The sequence below is a fragment of the Platichthys flesus genome, chromosome 7, assembly GCF_949316205.1.
Source record: "Platichthys flesus chromosome 7, fPlaFle2.1, whole genome shotgun sequence".
In the NCBI taxonomy this organism is placed as follows: Eukaryota; Metazoa; Chordata; class Actinopteri; order Pleuronectiformes; family Pleuronectidae; genus Platichthys; species Platichthys flesus.
In genome coordinates this window covers 17298376-17317019 of record NC_084951.1, presented here as the reverse complement: position 1 = coordinate 17317019, position 18644 = coordinate 17298376, and the positions used below count along the sequence as shown (strand labels likewise).

At 43.5% G+C, this 18644-nt stretch overlaps 1 protein-coding gene and 2 non-coding genes across 4 annotated transcripts; all 3 read right to left on the bottom strand.

The window, feature by feature from the left end:
* Nucleotides 1-588: 588 nt before the first annotated feature.
* LOC133957897 (small nucleolar RNA U6-53/MBII-28) lies at nucleotides 589-690 on the bottom strand. Its single transcript, XR_009921660.1, has one exon. It is a non-coding gene; the product is annotated as a small nucleolar RNA U6-53/MBII-28 (small nucleolar RNA).
* A 4007-nt stretch (nucleotides 691-4697) lies between these two features.
* uba1 (ubiquitin-like modifier activating enzyme 1) lies at nucleotides 4698-18329 on the bottom strand. 2 transcript variants are annotated; one of them, XM_062391468.1, is made up of 27 exons: nucleotides 18133-18329; nucleotides 15018-15134; nucleotides 14877-14935; nucleotides 14592-14760; nucleotides 13385-13519; nucleotides 13191-13297; nucleotides 13003-13093; nucleotides 12782-12914; nucleotides 12594-12691; nucleotides 12353-12499; nucleotides 11870-12046; nucleotides 11598-11705; nucleotides 11411-11491; nucleotides 10251-10403; nucleotides 9529-9694; nucleotides 9216-9412; nucleotides 8937-9001; nucleotides 8296-8491; nucleotides 7588-7662; nucleotides 7294-7483; nucleotides 7084-7169; nucleotides 6906-6998; nucleotides 6593-6784; nucleotides 6115-6216; nucleotides 5922-6022; nucleotides 5676-5839; nucleotides 4698-5491 (listed from the first exon to the last, which is right to left on the bottom strand). In XM_062391468.1, the coding sequence occupies exons 2-26, from the start codon at nucleotides 15132-15134 to the stop codon at nucleotides 5704-5706; spliced, it is 3174 nt and encodes a 1057-aa protein (XP_062247452.1). In that variant the 5' UTR covers nucleotides 18133-18329; the 3' UTR covers nucleotides 4698-5491; nucleotides 5676-5703. The 2 variants fall into 2 exon arrangements, with proteins under 2 accessions (XP_062247452.1, XP_062247451.1); XM_062391467.1 differs by lacking the exon at nucleotides 18133-18329 and adding an exon at nucleotides 16525-16745.
* Nucleotides 6363-6464, bottom strand: LOC133957896 (small nucleolar RNA U6-53/MBII-28). The gene has a single exon (XR_009921659.1). It is a non-coding gene; the product is annotated as a small nucleolar RNA U6-53/MBII-28 (small nucleolar RNA).
* Nucleotides 18330-18644: the final 315 nt, after the last annotated feature.

Sequence of the window (18644 nt, the reverse complement as noted above, 5' to 3'; positions counted from 1 at the left end):
GTGACCTTAGGTTAAAGACCAGTTGAGCTGCTGCCTTCTGGTTGAGCCACAGAGGTCAGACAGCACCAGCCAGGAGGGATTTGCAATAGTCTAGACATGAGATGACCAGAGCCTGGTATAGCACGCCCAGAAATGTATTGTCTTATCAGCTTCACATGGCTGAATGCTGTAATATCTGCTGGACCTTATATGACAAAGAATACAACATGCACTTAAAGCCCATTATGGTAAATTCTTTTTATTTCAGAAGTCAGTCAAATTTCCTCCACAGATTATCAACTCATGTGTCACTACTTTGGGAATTCTTAGCAGATCTTTTACTTACATCTTTCTGGAAAAACAAAAGAGTAAGGTGGGAGCAGGTCTATGAGAAACAGGGTTGAAAAAAGGAAGAGAGCAAGTAGAGTAGAGGGGAGATTTGTTAAAAAAGGGGTTCTGAGATGCTTATGTCAGCCACACAAAGTTATTACAAAGACAATGAGTTTTCATTAAAACAGAAGCTACTGACTGCCGTCTATGCCAAAATGAAAAAAGATAGTCATAAAACGGAAAGCTTTTAGAAAATGTATTCTCCTCAGCCCACACTGATCTCATCAGCGTGAGAAGGTGAGTTGAACTCACTTGCACCCAGGCAGGCAAACTGCATCTGCCTGGTGCATCAGTATTAGCATGGCTGTATCATCATTGGAGCTCAAAGCATGTCATGACTATCTATGGTTACCCTTGTAGACAGGGTACTATGAATAAGGATTTTTCCCCACAGTGGGGACACATGTGACTGTTCGATATCTTAACAGCTCAAACAAGTAAATGGCTACCTTGTGTTTGGGAGCAGCAATGGGTTCAGAAAAGGCAAAGAAAGGCAGGTCCAAGTTCATGAAGCCATTCTTGAACGATTCTAGCTTCTTGTGACCTTGGACAATCTTGATGAGCTCCAGACACATCAGGCCCACCACTGCAGCCGTGGTAGTGGCGATGCCAGCTATCAGTTTGCTCTGGATTGGAGGATGAAGAATTAAACAGGAAACAACTTGCAGTAAAATAACAAATAAAAAGACAATGTCAATCATATTGTGAATTATTTAGCAACAGATATCGTCTTTAAATCATACATATTTATGCAATTTCAAAACATTCACAAAGTGTACCGACCTGCAGTGTGTGCTCAAATACAGAGGGAGTGGGAAATAGAAAAACAGATTGGGGCAATTGACCATGCCACCAGGGCCTCCCAAACACACAGCCAGAGATGGTACCGTTGCTCTGCAGCATACTTAAAAACACATGTAAGAAAACAAAGTCGGAACTAAGCACAACTTTTTCGACTAACCTTTTCAGGCTCGTGTTTCTTCCCATTGCGGGGGAGAGACACGTGGAGATGTTCTCCCAGCCTCCTCCATGCCCACATATCCCCATCAACAAATTGAGGCAAGGACGCAATCAGGTCTGACCTACTCCACCTCCCCACCGGCCAGGAGAGGAAGCCGGCCAACCGGCTGAGGCTCCCCGGGGGCCGAGCAGGTAGGCGCCATACGGGCACCTGGGACCCAGGAACAGGGGCCATCGGCCTCACCGCTTACCCTAGAGTAGGGACAGGAGCAGGGGGCACGACGAGGCGTTGACATCTGAGGCGAGGTACCCAGAATCAGGCCCTCACCAGCTTCAGCGCTGCGAAGGGACACAGAACCAGAGCCGCTGTCGCCTACTCTGTCAGCCCGGTGCGGCAGGCGGGAGTAGGAGCGCGCTCGGGCAGCGCATTCTTCTTCTCCGCTTGCCTCTGCAGAGCCTCAAGCCACCGGCCCAGCGCCATCTCCGCTGTCCGGGCCGCTCCTTTGACTGCTGGAGCCAAACACGTTGGGTGCCAACGGGGTCTCCCACACACAGCTAGAGACAGCACGGTGGCTTTTCAGCAAACTTGATCACACGCGAGGACTCTAAGGCCAAACTAAAGATAAAATGTCCGACCTGTAACCTTCCCGGGAACGTGGGTTGCATCTGTTCCCATGTGTATGTCTCTCTCTCACCCCCGGTCGGCTGGTGCCTTTTAAGCCTGAGGATCAATCAGCTAACAGCTCTCACCTGCGCTGATTGATCCCCTGGTACAGGCGGTGCTCTCTGAACATCCTAAACAGGCACGTGCACAGATAGACCCCTAGTGCTGCTCAAGCACTGGCCCTGGATGAGAAAATTGCCCTTCTGCTGGAGAACAATTTTTTCTTCGTTCATCAATATTTAAGAATAAAAATTACTCTCTATGTCATCAATTCCGCCCAAATGTGTTTTGATTTCGGACGGGGCATTTATTTGAGTTCTTGTGGGAATTTCGCCCGACATGCTCCGCGGCATCCACAAGGCCCAATTGTGTGTACCGTGTTGTCAGCTTTAAAGAGATTACTGGTATGTAAGTCACTGTTGATAATAATGCACAACATTGATTTATCTCATTTACAAAATTTGCAGCATAATGCCAAGAAAAGAGAGACTCCAAAAGCAGAAGGACAGGGAACTGTAGCAAGCACCTCAGGGTAGCATCTCTCTTTTATCTTGGATCAGGCTATCAACTTGTTAAACAGTTTAGGGAGAATCAGTAATCCTACCTGGTCCAGAGGAGCCCATCACATCACTAACCCTAACATAAACAAATTATTTGGTTATTCATTATTGCCTTGTTTGGTCAGTTTTTGCCTGTTATTCATTTATATATTCAAATTGATAATTTGAGTTAGTTTGTTTAAAAAAAAGTATATATAAGTTGAAAATATCCTACTGTGTTTTTTATTTATTTATTATTATTATTTTTAATTTCATAAATGATTTTGGCGATTGGGTGCCCTTTTTTGGGGGGTTTGAGCACCTAACCCCTAAAATGTCTGTGCACGTGCCTGATCCTAAACATCCTGTAAAGAAAAAGATTTACATGATTGAAGTTTCCGCGTCTCTCACGTGCGTCTTCATTGTCCAGTGCGTTGGTCACTCCATCGAGGCTTTCAAAGAGGTCTCTGTGTCGGGGCCCACTCTGTTCTGGTGACCTGTGAGCCTGATGGACGGGTTCATCTGCTTCACTGCTGCAGCTGCAGTATCGCTCTTCATTTTCTATCATCACAATTCACACAAATTACATTAAAATAGTGACCTTTTCCCTTTCTCTTCAAATACTAAGAATCTCACACTGCAACAGGAGGGGTGGTTAGTTGTGTTCATACTTGATTACTTGACCGAATGGTTAATGGTGTTCCAGTAACAATCTGTACTTTGAACATTTCATTTATCACCACATGATAAACCAATACTAATCGACCACAACCAGAAAGAACCTGCCCACTATCAAATGCTGATATCATCATCCATCAGCAGCAGTTGCATTAACACAATCAATTGCAATGAACAGGAAATCCAATGAAATATTACATTCGGTCAATAGAGGGCCAAGTTATGTCCACGACCTACTTTGTATCCACTAAAAAGGGTAAATACTGTCTGAGGGTCTGAAGAGGAACTGTCTGTTGAGGTTGGACTTCTCTATGGTGTCCATGTCCGTCACAATGACCTCGCCCTCTCCACCAGCCAGACCGATCATCGCAAAGTTTTTCATCAGTTCACAGCCAATGGCCCCGACTCCAACCTTGGAGTATAAAGGTGACTCAGTAAAGCTACAAAAGCCATGCTCCATTTTCTCTATGTTCAGTCACAATTGAACAAACCTTGGATTAAACCCTTCACTTTGGAAAAATCAAGGTTTTATTTATTCATTCCTTAATGCCAGACAAGAACCATAGTTTAACAGCAACAATGATCCCCCGTTCATTATTGCCAGAAGATCCCACAAACATAATCTTCACGTTTACGCTGAGAAGGGATATTCAACAATACGGATCCATGTTATAAAATCATTTTTAAGGATAAGGATGATATTTTGGTGAATATTGTGAACAAATTCCATTAAAAGAACAAAACAATGTTTTTTGGTCTGTTTTGCTAGAAGACGGAGGGGCAGCAAAGAACAATTTGATCTAGAACTATTTTATCTACTGATGTTTTTAAGTCTTTAGACAACATATAGATTTATGGTTAAGAGGAATATCTTCAACAAAATATTTATAAGCAGTTATGAGCTTCTATGGTTTAAAAGCATCAGTGCATATACCAGACTAATGACAGGTACAATATGTCATTTAATGTTCACAAACTAGTCCAAATCTCCCTGAATAAATCCTCATCTCAGACCTGACCACATCCTTTAGGGTTGCAAGTACTGATGTATCCGCTCTTCTCAGGAAGGACGGTTCAAAACTCTACTCGTATTTCGTTGCTCTAACCAGACTGGAGAGTGGAACTTTGTAACACCAATTACATTAAAAGTTCTGCATACGAAGAAGTAAAAAGGAATGAGTCACTCGTTTAATATTCTTCCAATGCCCTTATGAATAAACTAGGTAAGTATAGGTGAATTTATTCAAGCAATCCGGAAGAGATCATCTCCTGCATCCTGTTATTAATCATCCATTATCTCATTGGGGTTTCATTGTAACTTCTCAGGTCAGTGCTAAGCTGATTCAGGTTGTTTGCAGATATTATGAAACTTCCGAAGAGCCTGAAGCAGGTCAGACAGGAAACACACGTCTGACGGTTTCATTACAGAGCTACACCAGATGTCATGTTCTCTATAGACGGGTCAAATAACCACACAAATTCAGAAATATCTTTTACATGTTTATTCACTATCACACTAAGTGCTCGCATTTCAAGATACATCTCATTGCCTTGCTTTTACACTGTAATGTCATTTGGAGTTAAAGTAGAAAGTAGGCATGATCTAAAAAGGTGTTTGTGTGTTTGAAACCTTCGGCCACTCTCACCCCCACAAAAAATAAAATAGAAAACAACAAAACAAAACACATGAAATATAAAGAGAAAACTGATGTCATGTGCAAGAGCCCCTCCGAAGTCAAGAGTGCTGGATGAGGTGGGTGTGTTAAGGGTGCTTCAAACCAGCGAGGGTCCCTATTCTGCTGGCGTGTGATTATTTTTCCAGTAAGGAAATGCCGTAGACTTGGGTTTGACCGAGTCTTTGGGCGTTTCTTCAGCTTTAAACTCAAACTTTCAGGTAGAATTAAGGGGATTCTTAAAAGGATTCTCAATACACGTCACTACTTTGGGGTTTCTTAGCTGAACTCCTTTTACCTGCATCTTTCTGGAAAAACAAAACAGTAATGAGGGAGCAGGTCTACGAGAAACAGGGTTGGAAAAGGGAAGAGAGCAAGTAGAGTGGAGAGTTGTTAAAAAACCTTTTCTCTAGCGATGAAGCTTAGTTAGAGAGCGGGGGTGTTTCAGAGGGACACTAGTTGGGCTATGGAGTACCATGAGAACATGAAGGCGTGGAATTCAATGGAGCAGAAGGTTCTGCTACTGAGAAACATCAGGAGGTCCAGTATACATGCTCCCTTCCTCCAGCGACTCCCCCTGTTCCCACAGCCGAGCACCAACTGGATCCCTAACACACATACAGGTATCCTTTAAGTCAGCTTACTGGGACTATGTACACTCAGGCACAGGTTTACACAAACCACAGGCCTAACAGAAAACTGATTGATCCAATGGAGCCAACCTGGATCAAACCACCCACCCCAATCCTCAATTATAACAACCACTGCCCACCCTTCCCCCTTAACCCCCACCGTCTTGTGGATGGGTAGAGTGTGGAGCTCAGCGGATGGTGTATCGGACATAGGGCACTTCCACATCTTCATCTGTCAGGTCGTTACAGCATAGCTCAAACACCAGGGCTTTCACGTGCTTTCCCAGCTTCTTTTTGGACACCTTAGTCACAATCTCTGTCATCCTACGGGACAAACGGAAAATACCATTAGAGCAACAGATTAAAGATTAGCATTTAACATGACTAAGTAATGTCATCTACTCACGGCAGGTCCAGTCTCTCTCGGAGTTTGGCAGCAGGCATGAAGAAGGAATAGAGCATGGACACTCCCTGAGAAAGCATGGTGATCTCCAACTTGTGCTCGGTCTAATTAGCGGCAGAAGAAAGATGGGGTTTGTTAATTGTAGGCCAGAAATCACATGGCAACAAACTGAGGAGGGAAGTTAATGAGAACGTACTTTAAAGTAGTCCAAGAACTGTCGGAGTGTCATCTCCTCCCCGTTGGGCTGAACACCTGTGACCTCAAAGCGATCCCACAACGTCCAATCAATTTCATAGTACTGCAAAAACATAAGTGGGGGGTTATGAAATGCTGATGCCGGCCACACAAAGACACGATGAGTTTTCTGCCGTCTACGCCAAAATGAAAAAGGTAGTCATAAAATGGAAAGCTTTTAGAAAATGTATTCTCCTCAGCCCACACTGATCTCATCAGCGTGAGAAGGTGAGTTGAACTCACTTGCACCCAGGCAGGCAAACTGCATCTGCCTGGTGCATCAGTATTAGCATGGCTGTATCATCATTGGAGCTCAAAGCATGTCATGACTATCTATGGTTACCCTTGTAGACAGGGTACTATGAATAAGGATTTTTCCCCACAGTGGGGACACATGTGATTGTTCGATATCTTAACAGCTCAAACAAGTAAATGGCTACCTTGTGTTTGGGGGCAGCAATGGGTTCAGAAAAGGCAAAGAAAGGCAGGGCCAAGTTCATGAAGCCATTCTTGAACGATTCTAGCTTCTTGTGACCTTGGACAATCTTGATGAGCTCCAGACACACCAGGCCCACCACTGCAGCCGTGGTAGTGGCGATGGCAGGAATGATCTTGCCAGCTATCAGTTTGCTCTGGATTGGAGGATGAAGAATAAAACAGCAATTAAAAAAAAAAAACAGGAGACAACTTGCAGTAAAAGAACATTAAAAATGAAAGACAATGCCAGGATTCAAACTTAATGTGAGCCCCCACCTTGTGTCTGTCTGTCGGGGGAATGTCGTAGTTCTCTGCTCTCAGGTTGGATGATGCCACAATGAAGTCCATGTGGAAGTTTGTGTCATCATCCTATTACCAATAGTTTTGTTTAGATACAGCAGCCATGAGGATAATACACATGCAAAATACATTTATTAGAGGAAAGCAGGTGTACCTTCTCAAAGTCAATGGCGCAGAGTTTGAACTGTGAAGTCTCGGGGGAAGGCAGCGTGACCTTTAGCTCCTCCAGTCTCGAGTCATCTAATATACAGAGAGATAAGTGGTCACATTCTCCTCAAAGCATCCTTAATGAAGCCAGACTGTCCTTAATTTGTAAACTACTGAAAGCAATCAAATAAGAGTTTAAGAGATTTGAGCATCTTACCAACAGAGGAATTACTATTCTGCAGGTCCTGATCAGAGACATGGATTTTAACTCCTGAACGAGGGATAAAGGTCGGCACCTTGATCTCCTGCAAGATCTTGACCACAGCTGCACGATCAGTGCTGCCTGGGAGGCCATATGTCTGCGCAAACAGGTTTGCCCCAGCCATAATATAATCCATGTGCAGCTCCTACAATGAAAGCAATTCTGTTACCAACTGGAATCTGGAAAGATTAGTTATAAGCAGATAATGCATCAAGTAGGTGCTCTTAAAAATAATGTATGGATACTTGCATTGCTAGTGCTGAACTCTAGGTGGTGAGGACACCTCTTTGGGCCAGACCAGAAGGGGGCACCAGAGCTGGTGAGCTGAAAGACAAATGATGAACTTGCCTTACAAGCACAGAAATACAAAAAATTTAAAGAAAGGCCTTTGGGTTATTGTAGTCATTTATAAGAGAGAAGAAACAGGAGATGAGGAAAAATGAAAGGTCAGTAAAATCAGGTCGCTCCACCTGTGCCTAAAATTTGAAGCAGTTAATAAAAATGTAATATGGCACCTTGATTCCATAAGCAACCGTTTAAAACGCAAACACATTATTTGCTGATAATGTGATGTATCTATATATGCCATTTATGGGGTCAGGTGTCCCTCAGATTGGCAAAATACTTGCACAGAGAAGTTTTAAGCAGCAAGCCAAGTGGATTTAATACAGTGTGGTGAATGCAGGACTGAGATCAACTAATATCTTTGAGGGATGAGCTGAATAAACAGCAATAAGCCTCAGCCAAACACCCTGTTCATTTAATTTGAGTCACACTGCAAGATCCATGTTTACTCGCTGCTTAGAATTAAACAAGATGTTGAATCATTTTAGACTTAAAATATAAGAAACAAGACAAATATAATATTGGATGAAGCAAGATCGATTTCAGACAAATATAGGGAGTGGAAATATTAGACCAGACTTTTATCCACCAAGCAGTGAGCTCAATCTGTACCTGATCTGGGGGGAAGTTGTGCAGTAGCTGACGGATGTTGTTGCTGTATTGGCACTGCCAGTGGTTGCGTGCCCAGGCTACGCAGTCGGCCCAGCTATGGGGGCAGTCTGTGACGAGACTCTTGTAGACAGCCTCCAGGACCTCTGCAGGCTGAGCTCCGGGCAGCTTCAGAGTACGCTCCATGAATTTAGGATCTCTGAAAGGACAATGATCATAGATCCAATAAGCTGGAGAAAAACCACGTGAAGAGCTGTTACCATTTGTTGGGATTTTGTTTAGTTCCAGTTTAAATATGGTCAAACGTACCACAAGGAGGTGCATGCTGAGCCCTTTTACAGAATGATAGGTAAGATGTTTCAAAATAAGTAGAGCCAACTTGTAGTGATTCAATTTTCACAAGTAGAAATTCTATTCTATGTAAGTGTTTAAGATATCTGTTAAACACTCCTGACAAGCATTTATAATTAATGGAGCAATCGAAATATTCCATAACACTTGGGAGACATCACAAACTGACAGATGTGAAAAGAAATTATCTAGGTTTCTTGATGCAAAGAGTAATAACTTTGAGCAAATCCTACATTTAAATAACTACAGTTCTGCCATATAGTCAATTTTGGATGTCAAAGAATGCAACTCACGAGAGGTACTGCATGGCATTCTCTGGTGGCTGTTTGAATAATCCCTCAAACTCATCACGGGCCCACTGAAGAGAAGAAGATATTTACACCAGATCAATATTACAGTCAATCATATAGTCAGAAACACAAGAAACCGTTTAACACAGAGTAAACAGTAGCCTCTTTAATCATTTTGTGAATATTTTTGTGAGATATGTTTAAATCATACATAATACTGCAATTTCAAAACATTCACCATGTTTTTCTCTAACATTGTTATGTGCTTCTGAGTGTACCGACCTGCAGTGTGTGTTCAATAGCATTTGGGAAGTTCTTCAGGGTACAGATTGGGATGGATTTCTCCGGTGGGTCTTGGCTGGAGCTGTATGACTCTGTGAGGAAGGGGATCACGACCTGGACGTTGCCTTTGGTGCCAAGAGTACCAGACTCCAGTAAGGGTTTACGGTAGTACACACACCTCCGATCCATGTACATGCCTAAACAATGGGGAAAAACACAAGGCAGAGGGCACAGCTTACATACAGAGGAAGTGGGAAATTGAAAACAAATGGTTAAAAAAAAAAAAAAATCCTAATTTCCCCTTGTCACTTACGTGCATCTACATTGTCCAGTGCGTTGGTCACTCCATCAAGGCTTTCAAAGAAGTCGTCGTCATAGACCCTCTCCGTGTCGGGGCCCACTCTGTTCTGGTGACCTGTGATCTTGATGGACGGGTTCATCTGCTTCACCGCTGCTGCTGCAGTATCGCTCTTCATTTTCTATCATCACACATTCACACAAATGACATTAAAGTAGTGACCTTTCCCCTTCCTCTTCAAATACTAAGAATCGCAACACAACAGGAGGGGTGGTTAGTTGTGTTCCATCTGTTTATGGAGAAAGTCTATTAACTGTGTTAACACTTCATGTTGTTGCTGGTTGTTCCATCAATAAGCACATTTCTACAATAATTATAGACGGCAGCATGTCTTGTCAGGGGCAGGACCAGCCAACCACAATTTGTTTTATAACGTGTCACCCTTGAATAAACAGGCGGACCACATCACGTAAGAATAATGGTGTTCCAGTAAGAGACCTTTGAAAGGTCACTGCATTTAATTTATCACCACATGATAAACCAATACTAATCTACCACACCCAGAATGATCCTCCCCACTATCTAATGCTGATATCATCCATAAGCAGCAGTTGCATTAAGTGCAATCAATATCAATTTCAATGAACAGGAAATCCAATGAAATATTAAATTCGATCAAGAGGGCCAAATTATGTCCACAACCTACTTTGTATCCAACAAAAAGCGTAAATACTGACCGTCACGTCTGAGGGTCTGAAGAGGAACTGTCTGTTGAGGTTGGACTTCTCTATGGTGTCCATGTCCGTCACAATGACCTCGCCCTCTCCGCCAGCCAGGCCGATCATCGCAAAGTTTTTCATCAATTCACAGCCAATGGCCCCAGCTCCAACCTGGGGGGGATTACAGTTCACTCAGTAAAGCTACAAAAGCTGTGCTCCATTTTCTCTATGTTCAAACACAATTGAACAAACCTTGTATTAAACCCTTCACTTTGGAAAAAAAAATATCAAGGTTTTATTTATTCATTCCTTAATGCCAGACAAGAACCATAGTTTAACAGCAACACTGATAATAATCTGTTTCCATTATTGCCAAAAGATCCCACAAACATAATCTTCACGTTTACGCTGAGAAGGGAGATTGGACAATACGGATCCATGTTAGAAAATCATTTTCAAGCATAAGGATGGTGATATTTTGGTGAATATTGTGAACAAATTCCATTAAAAAGAACAAAAATGTTTTTTGGTCCGTTTTGCTAGAAGATTAAGAGGCAATAAAGAAGCATTTTAACTACTACTACCTTATTAATCAGAATCAGGTTTAATTGGCCAAGTAAGTTGTACAAACAAGGAATTTGACATGGTGGCTCTCAATGTTCTTACATAGAAAACACATAACACAAAACAAAACAAACAATTTGATGGTCTAAGAAAAAGAAAGAAATGAAGTGCAGTGATAAATATTGAATGGTATGAGTATTACAGTTGTATAGTGAGGGTGAAATAAATAATATAATGAAATACTAATTACAATGTAATATAACTTCGGGAGTTTGTACAGGGGTTATTATAAAGAACCAGGGTTATTGCACAGTGCCATGGTGGATTGGCTGTTCAGGAGTGAGACAGCGTGGGGGAAGAAACTGTTTTTGTGTCTGGAGGTTTTGATGAAGTTTTTTAAGTCTTTAGACAACATGGAGATTAATGGCAAAGAGGAATATCTTCTATCAGGTTTAGGTTACAGAGAAGTCTAGTTAATAGGATCATATTTTGATCTTTTCATGGGATTATGTTGGCAATAAGGAAACAGTACATCAATGGCCTTATCCATTAAATCTCCCTTAGCAACAGTATAACACAGGATAAATTAGAACATTTTCCATTGGGTAACTCACCAGGAAGTATCGTTGTTTGGCAAGCAAATCCTGCAGCTTGGTGCCAAACACTGCAATCTGCCCATCATAGCGACAGTTTCTCTGGGAGAAAAGCAAAGAGGAAGAAAAGGGTTTAACATCATGGTTTATCACCCTCGTGTGTGTCCGTCATCAATAGTATTGTGTGGGATTTAATAAGAACACCTACAGGGGCGCATTCTTCCTCGGTGAGTGTGACTCCTTCCTCTTCGGCCAAACACTCCAGGGCATCAAAATACAGCCACTGCATTATTGGCATAAATTTTCCTGTACATGCCTGAAGAGAGAACATGTAAAAAGGATTTGAGAAGGCAAAGAATTCGGTTCAGGGGAGTTAGCAACATAGGCCCAAACATGTTCATCTTATAAAAGTAAATCCACAGAGATTACTAAAAATAAATACATTACAGGAGAAGTTTAGTGGCATATCACACCACTGACCTTCATCACTTCCTGCGCTGCCAGACCTCCAATGAAGGCATTGACAGGGGCCAGGTCTCCAGCAGAAACAAATGACAACTTTTTGATAAGATCGTCATCCAACTGTTCCACTTTGGCGGAGCCGGTCTGGGCAGAGTTCACCTCCTTGGCTAATGTCAAGAACTCTTCACCATCAGCCTGGAAAACACAGTTCAGCAGGTTGGACGTGTTACAAAATTGCAATTACAACAGCCACAATACAAACTCACTAGCTTTTATTGACTGATTGATATTTACTGTTTGCAAGGACAGGCTAATAAGCTTCTGCAGACCCATATTGAAAACATTAACACCAAGCTTCCTATAAATCTAAAAGCGATCAATTGAGCAATATCAAAACAAGAAAGGTAGTTTTTTTTCCTTCCCATAACCACCAACAGTAACTCCAATCCAATATAACATTCCAATTAACATTTTATTAAAACGAATAGGGGTGATATTTACCCGGTTCCAAGGTACAGGAAGGTGGTTGTGTTTCTTCTGGAAGGCATGGATTGCCTGGAAGCCCACATGAAGCTGCCCTGGACGGTCGAACTTGGCAAAGTCTGTCAATACAAACTCTGGCTCAGCCATGGAGGAAGAGACGGATTTCTGCATAAGAAAAGAAATGCATGACAGTGAGAAATGAGTCCACATATAATTACCCACTGGTCAAAACAGATACACATGCCAACACGTCACTTACAAAAGCAATCTTCTTGGGCATCTTGACCTGAGAGACAATTCCTCCTCTCACGTAATCCGTAAAACCAGTTGTGTCACAGATACTGAAGGTGTAGGGACCTGGACAGAGATGGCAAGTCATGTCATGTGTAACATTCATAATGAGAGTAGACAAGATGTGTCAAGTTCTTAAACCCCAACAGATCTTACCCAGAACTTTGATTTCCACTGGCTGGCAGCCATTGAGCTCAGTCATACCCTGAACCTCTGTGAAGGTGACATAGTCGCCACTCTCAAAGCCATGACGAGTCTCATCCAGACATGTCACAACCCCTTGATTGTCCTGGAGAGAGGAAAAAGTAGCAATTTGTGAGGAAGTCTGATCTTAAAAAGCTAACACTGCATTGACCAACATCGTCAGACAGACTAACCTTGGTGATCATGGAAATCATGGAACTTAGTGGCTGCTCTCCATTGGTGTCAAAGATGATCATCTCCTCACCAAAGTCACAGAAAAGCTGGCTGCAAAACAAAACGCATAAGGCACATGAATTTTAGACACTGGCAGACAGAAGTGGTTATAGATTTCATGAGAACAAACAAAGAGTCAGACTCTTACCCAAACAGGCCACGTGTGTCTGCGATGATCAGCTTGATTCCTTTGCTGTGACACAAGTCCCCCACTTGATGCTGCTCTTCCAGATTTGAGTTGGTCAGTACTACCACCTAGAAATGCACAAAATAAACAAATTAAAAAATAATAGTTTCTTGAATGCTGAATGAGTCGGGTAAAGGCCTCTACACAATCTATACCTGGAACTTGGACATAGAGTCTTCAGTGAGTTCTCCAGTGTAGGCGGTCACAGGAACGTAGCTATTGAGCTCAGCCAAACGGTGTTGGCTCACCTCGGCCCTGTTCTTCCCCAGATCTTCCTCCCGGAGGTAGAACTGAACACACAAAATACATAGGTGTTGATTTATAATCTGGGCATCAATTTCACCCCGTCATCTTGTCAAACCAGGTGAATGAATGGTAAATATGGTGATTATGAAGAAAGATCATAAAACATTTGTTATTAGACTGTTTCTTATTTTGAACATAAGAAGTTGGCTTGGATTTAGACGAATCAGTAAGAAACTGTGCTGAAATAAATAAGCTATCAGAGAAATTGGCGATGGCAGTTCCCCTCAATCCTGCCACACCACACCAAACAATGCAGGAAAACATTATCGTTTACAAAAATGTGAATAAGACGGTCAGTTTACTAGTGCTTCTTGTGGAAGCATCATGAAGAACGATGATATTTCAAATGAAGCCAAGTGTGGACGAGGGCTAAGATTAAATGGTTGATTAAAGGCAACTCCCTATAGAAGATGGACAACATTATAAGTATTAAGTGACATGTTTCAAGGCCCAAGGTTAAATTCAAACCGGAGGATCACTGATAGAGCTGAAATGCTGATCTAAAAACAACCATGCCAAATACAAAAAGGGGGTCTCAGCTTAGCCTCTTACACGAACAATCAGCATAGTCTTAAATGGCCACATAAAACTTCAGGATGTCAAGCTGAAAAACGTACTATGTATTGATATTATATAATTATTTTTATTGTCTTATTACTGCTGTGTTTTGTTAAAGTGTTAATTTACTTGTCTTGCTTTGTTGTCAAATCACTTTAACTGATTAAAAAAAATGCCATATAAATTAAGTTTATTATTATTATAAACAGTCCACCTACTGTAAAATTGTAATAAAACAGGCATTTAGCTCTACTATGATTATGAGCCAGAGAAAGGCCACCCTCTGATAAATCTGGGTCAGACCATAGTTAAGGGTGGGGGTGGCTGCAGAACTCTTTTTGGATGGCGCCAATACAGCAAGAGACTCATAAACAAAAGGCACAATGGACTTTGTTATCAGGCTCAAACCTGCACCAGTGTCTGTTTGACATCCAATTTATTTTGGAGAGAATGTTGTTGTGCTAATGCAAAATAAGAATATACACACGTGCTTCCCACCTGAGAGGAGAGGTCTCGCCATTCTGCAACTCCTTGGTCGTGTACAGTGACACTTCTTACTCCTGCCAAGATCACGTTCTTGGCAATCTCCACTCCAAGACCTCTCATACCAGAGATAAGGACATTGGAGTTCTGCATGCGCTTCATCGCGTCATGGCCCAACACGTAACTGCATGGGGAGAGAAAGTACCATCAGCACACCTCTGCATTTTTTATGCCAAACTATAAAAATAGGTTTGCATGTTTTCCATTGTTTGGACAAGACTTTTCAGTGAGAGGACTTACAGTTGTCTGGAGTACAGGCCTTCGTCAATCTCAGCATCATTGCCATTCTTAGCCATGCCCTAAGGAGAGACAGCAGGAGGTGCAATTAAGTTTGTGTTACAAGTTATATCCAAAGTACACAGCGCATGTGATAGCGCTTACGTTGGCAGGTGTGTGGGACAGATCAGTTCTGACAGAGTTAGAGGAGGAGCAGTGGGATCCCGTCTTCGTCTCCGTTCCTGACAAGCGACGCTTCTTGGACAGCGGCGAGCTGGACATCTGTGCATCAGCAAAACACAAATGGAACAACAAGCTGAGTGTTGTTGCATCACAACATACCTTTACCAATGTATAAATAAATGTACAATGGATGACAGAAGAACTCAAGTTTGACAAGTGCAAAAAACGATATCCAAAATCTATTAAAATACAGATGCAAAGTCGCGAGATATATACAATTCATTATTATGGTTTGATTGAGATGAGTTCCCGAGCTGAAGGCTACCTAATCCCCTTCATGTGGAAGAGAGGATTTCTGATCTAGAGAGCAGCTGGGCTGGCTGCAGGCCAAAAACAAATCTGCTAGAAAACGAACTAAGCCTGAGAAGAGACGTGAATAACAGCATTATCAATCCCTTTCACGCTCAGAGACAGCGTTGACTTGTTTATGTACTTCCATTGTTTATTGTACCAGAACCATGAACTGCCAGCATTGTTTCAAGAAAAACAGCTGAATCATTAAAACTTCACTGCGGTAAAGTGAAGGCTACCGCACACTGGCTCGCAGGTGTGGACACAAGGATCGCAGTGTTCTATTCTGAACAATCCACTGAAATCGCTATATTAAAAATGAGCGTTTATTAGCGATTATAAGCGATTAACACCCGAGCATAACGCGATTACGGCAAATTTAGGGGAAAAGCTTATTCACGTCTTTCAGAAAAATAGGCCGCAGTATCTGTAACACTCCCACCGCTCGACGATCGGCTACAATTTCCGCATCCAATGCAGCCAACTTATATGTCGCCTAGAAATAAACAAACGTTCACCGTGGTAAACCTCTCTGCATTTAATCGTTGTGCAAGTCAACGCTTTAATAATCAGTTAACATTAAGCTGGTTTTCCCGTGATATATTAAAAACGGGTGATTTCGCGAAAACGAAAATGAAGGCATCCGGCATGATACAGCAAAGCACCGACTCTCCCTCCCTTCTATTATTGCTAGTCCCTCTGCACAACGACGTTACTGACCATTTTTACACGTTTGAGGAAAGATCGGTTGAATAGCAGTTCGCTACACGGAGAGGGACACCATTCATTACGTTGACGCTAAGTTATAAACCGATTCCCAACATGAATAACTCAGGAGGCAAGAATACACCACTGTCCGCCCCTGGCCACTAGTTCCTCGGCCTCGGGCCTGCACCAGCCCCGGTGCGGAACACAACTTTACAAGCTAACAGCTGAAGCTAAGCTCGCAATATGCCTCGCAAACAATAGCGACGGTTTTATTTTGACACACGACAACCGCGGCCCATACACGGACAGGTCCTCACGCTGCGACCGCTAACAGAGGAACGGATATCAAAATTTATAGCTCGATGTGAAAAATTCGGGAAATGAAAGCGTAGCCATTACACTCGTGCCTCATTGATTTCGCCTTCCTTACCAATAATGCTTCTCGGTCCCTTCCCAACGCGAACCCGCACCTCTCCCGCTGTGTCTGGGTGTCAGTGCTGACGACGACGGGAGAATTGACGGTTTAGTAGGGAGAAAATGGACGCGGGGTGCCTGGTGAGGACAGTCGGCTGCTATATTGTCGAGTCACTGCGTCGCTGGCTCAGTCTCTCCGGTGTGATTGCGCTGCTGGCTTCGCGACTGCAGACGGGAACAAAACCAAAATGGCAGACGGGGAGGAAGGGGCGGGGGGAGCCGTGACGCCCGGGCCGAGACGTAGCACGGGGAGAGGGCGGCGGGGAGCACGCTGCTCAACCCAGGCGCACAGCTCATTGGTCGGGAGGGCCGAAGCCAACTCGTCCCGCCCCCCTCCCCCCCGCTACCGGAGGATGCATGCCGTGTACAGTAGATAACTGTACAATGAACTGCTGGACCTCCACACATCCCTGCAAGAAACACCTTTCAGGTTTTCTGCAAACGCACACGGAGCCTGGCTGGTGTTAACGCAAGAGAAGGGAAGTCACACCCACTGAGCATCAGTCATCTTTCTAAAGTTAAAGTCCCGTCAACCAGTGCTGAATGGATTCCATCAGCAAGCAAGCATCTTGAGAAGACGTTTGAGGGAGAAGACTGCGAATACTGAACTCACACCACACGTGCCACAATTCACTGTTGAAAACAACCCATCTTTAGGGCACAACCATGCTGGATGTGTTCCTACTGCGACCTGCTTTAACCACGTGAAGCTACTCCTGATTTCTGTTAAACACACGGGTAGTGCCAGCCTGACGACAGGTACACACATCGGCTAGCTGTGGCGATGCTGATCGTCTTGCGCCCACAGTCACACCGAGGTTAGGGGTGAGCATTCTTTGCAAAGGAGGAGTATTGGGGGAGGGGGTGCCTAGCAAATGACAAAGGCCCCGGCAAAGAGTGGGCCGCGGATTCTCGGGTACACATGTCGAGGGGATCCCCATTCTGCCAAATTACTAAATTAACAACAATTTTCCTCTTGTCTATTGGACCCAAAACCTATTTATTCATTGCCAAGTTAACAGGCTGCCTGAACTTGGCAATAAGAGAAGAGACACTATTCAATATTAGGCTTTTGTGGTTATATCGATTTTCTTGATGCCATATTGTTAAACATAACCAATTGAGAATATACGTCTCCAGCAGCTTCTGGGCTTCGTTGTGCCATTTAGCTTTAGATCAACTGCAAAGCGTCCATCTAATGTTTGTAGCCAACTAGCCTTCCACTTACTGTTTCTGACTGAATATTAACACAACACCCACGAGCACATAAAATGTGCAAATCCCAATTAAACCTTATTAGTTGCGCGGCAGAGGCTTGTTGGCCACGGGTGCCGAGGCTGGGAGCTGAAATGCTTCGGATAGCCGGCGGCAACTCACATTTAAGGCCACCGTTAATGCAGCTCCAACGACTGCGTAGTTGTTAGCATGCGTGCGGCTAGCCGTGGAGCTATCTAGCCACCCAGAGACTTTTCCCCCTTCCAGTGCCGCTACGGCGGCTACCTAGCTAACGTTAGCCAACTAGCTGGGGGGCGCTAACACCAGCGAGACGTGTGTGAGAACTTACCACATCCGATATTACTCGGCCTGATCTGTAGTATCAAAAAAACGACTGGGGTGAAAGCAGGGAGGCTGAGAAACAACGTGACAGGATCAACAGTGCCGCTGACTGCAAACTGGAAAGTGTGGCGGGCTGTGTGTGAGTTTTTCCGCTGGACGGCTGCCTGCCCGGCTGTTCACGAAACGTTTCCCCTCACTCTATTTCAGTTCAAAGCAAAGCAAAGCAGCAACATGTGCACGTTACAGGCGCGACCAACGCCCCAGTGCACAGGGTCCACAGAAAACGCAACAGCCAGGAATACATTATTCTGACTCAGTTATGATATTAAGACACAGCACCCCCACAGAGTAGTGTCCTGGAACACAAATTATTACGAGATTTAGTGGTTTGTTTATTGTCCACGTGAACGGATATTTTTAACCCCCCCCCGTGCAGCCACAAAGGGTGGACCAACCCGAGGGTCACGCAGGGGCCGATGGGACTTGTAGGCATAGCGTGATTTCAGAATGAGTCCGTGG

Coding starts and splice junctions, on each gene's coding strand:
- uba1 (XM_062391468.1), bottom strand. CDS start 15,134: ATGTCCAGCTCGCCGCTGTCCAAGAAGCGTCGCTTGTCAGGAACGGAG. Junction 9,413..9,528: donor ACTGGACAATGTAGATGCAC/GTAAGTGACAAG, acceptor CCCATTGTTTAG/GCATGTACATGGATCGGAGG. Junction 6,217..6,592: donor TTGCTGCCCCCAAACACAAG/GTAGCCATTTAC, acceptor ATGTTTTTGCAG/TACTATGAAATTGATTGGAC.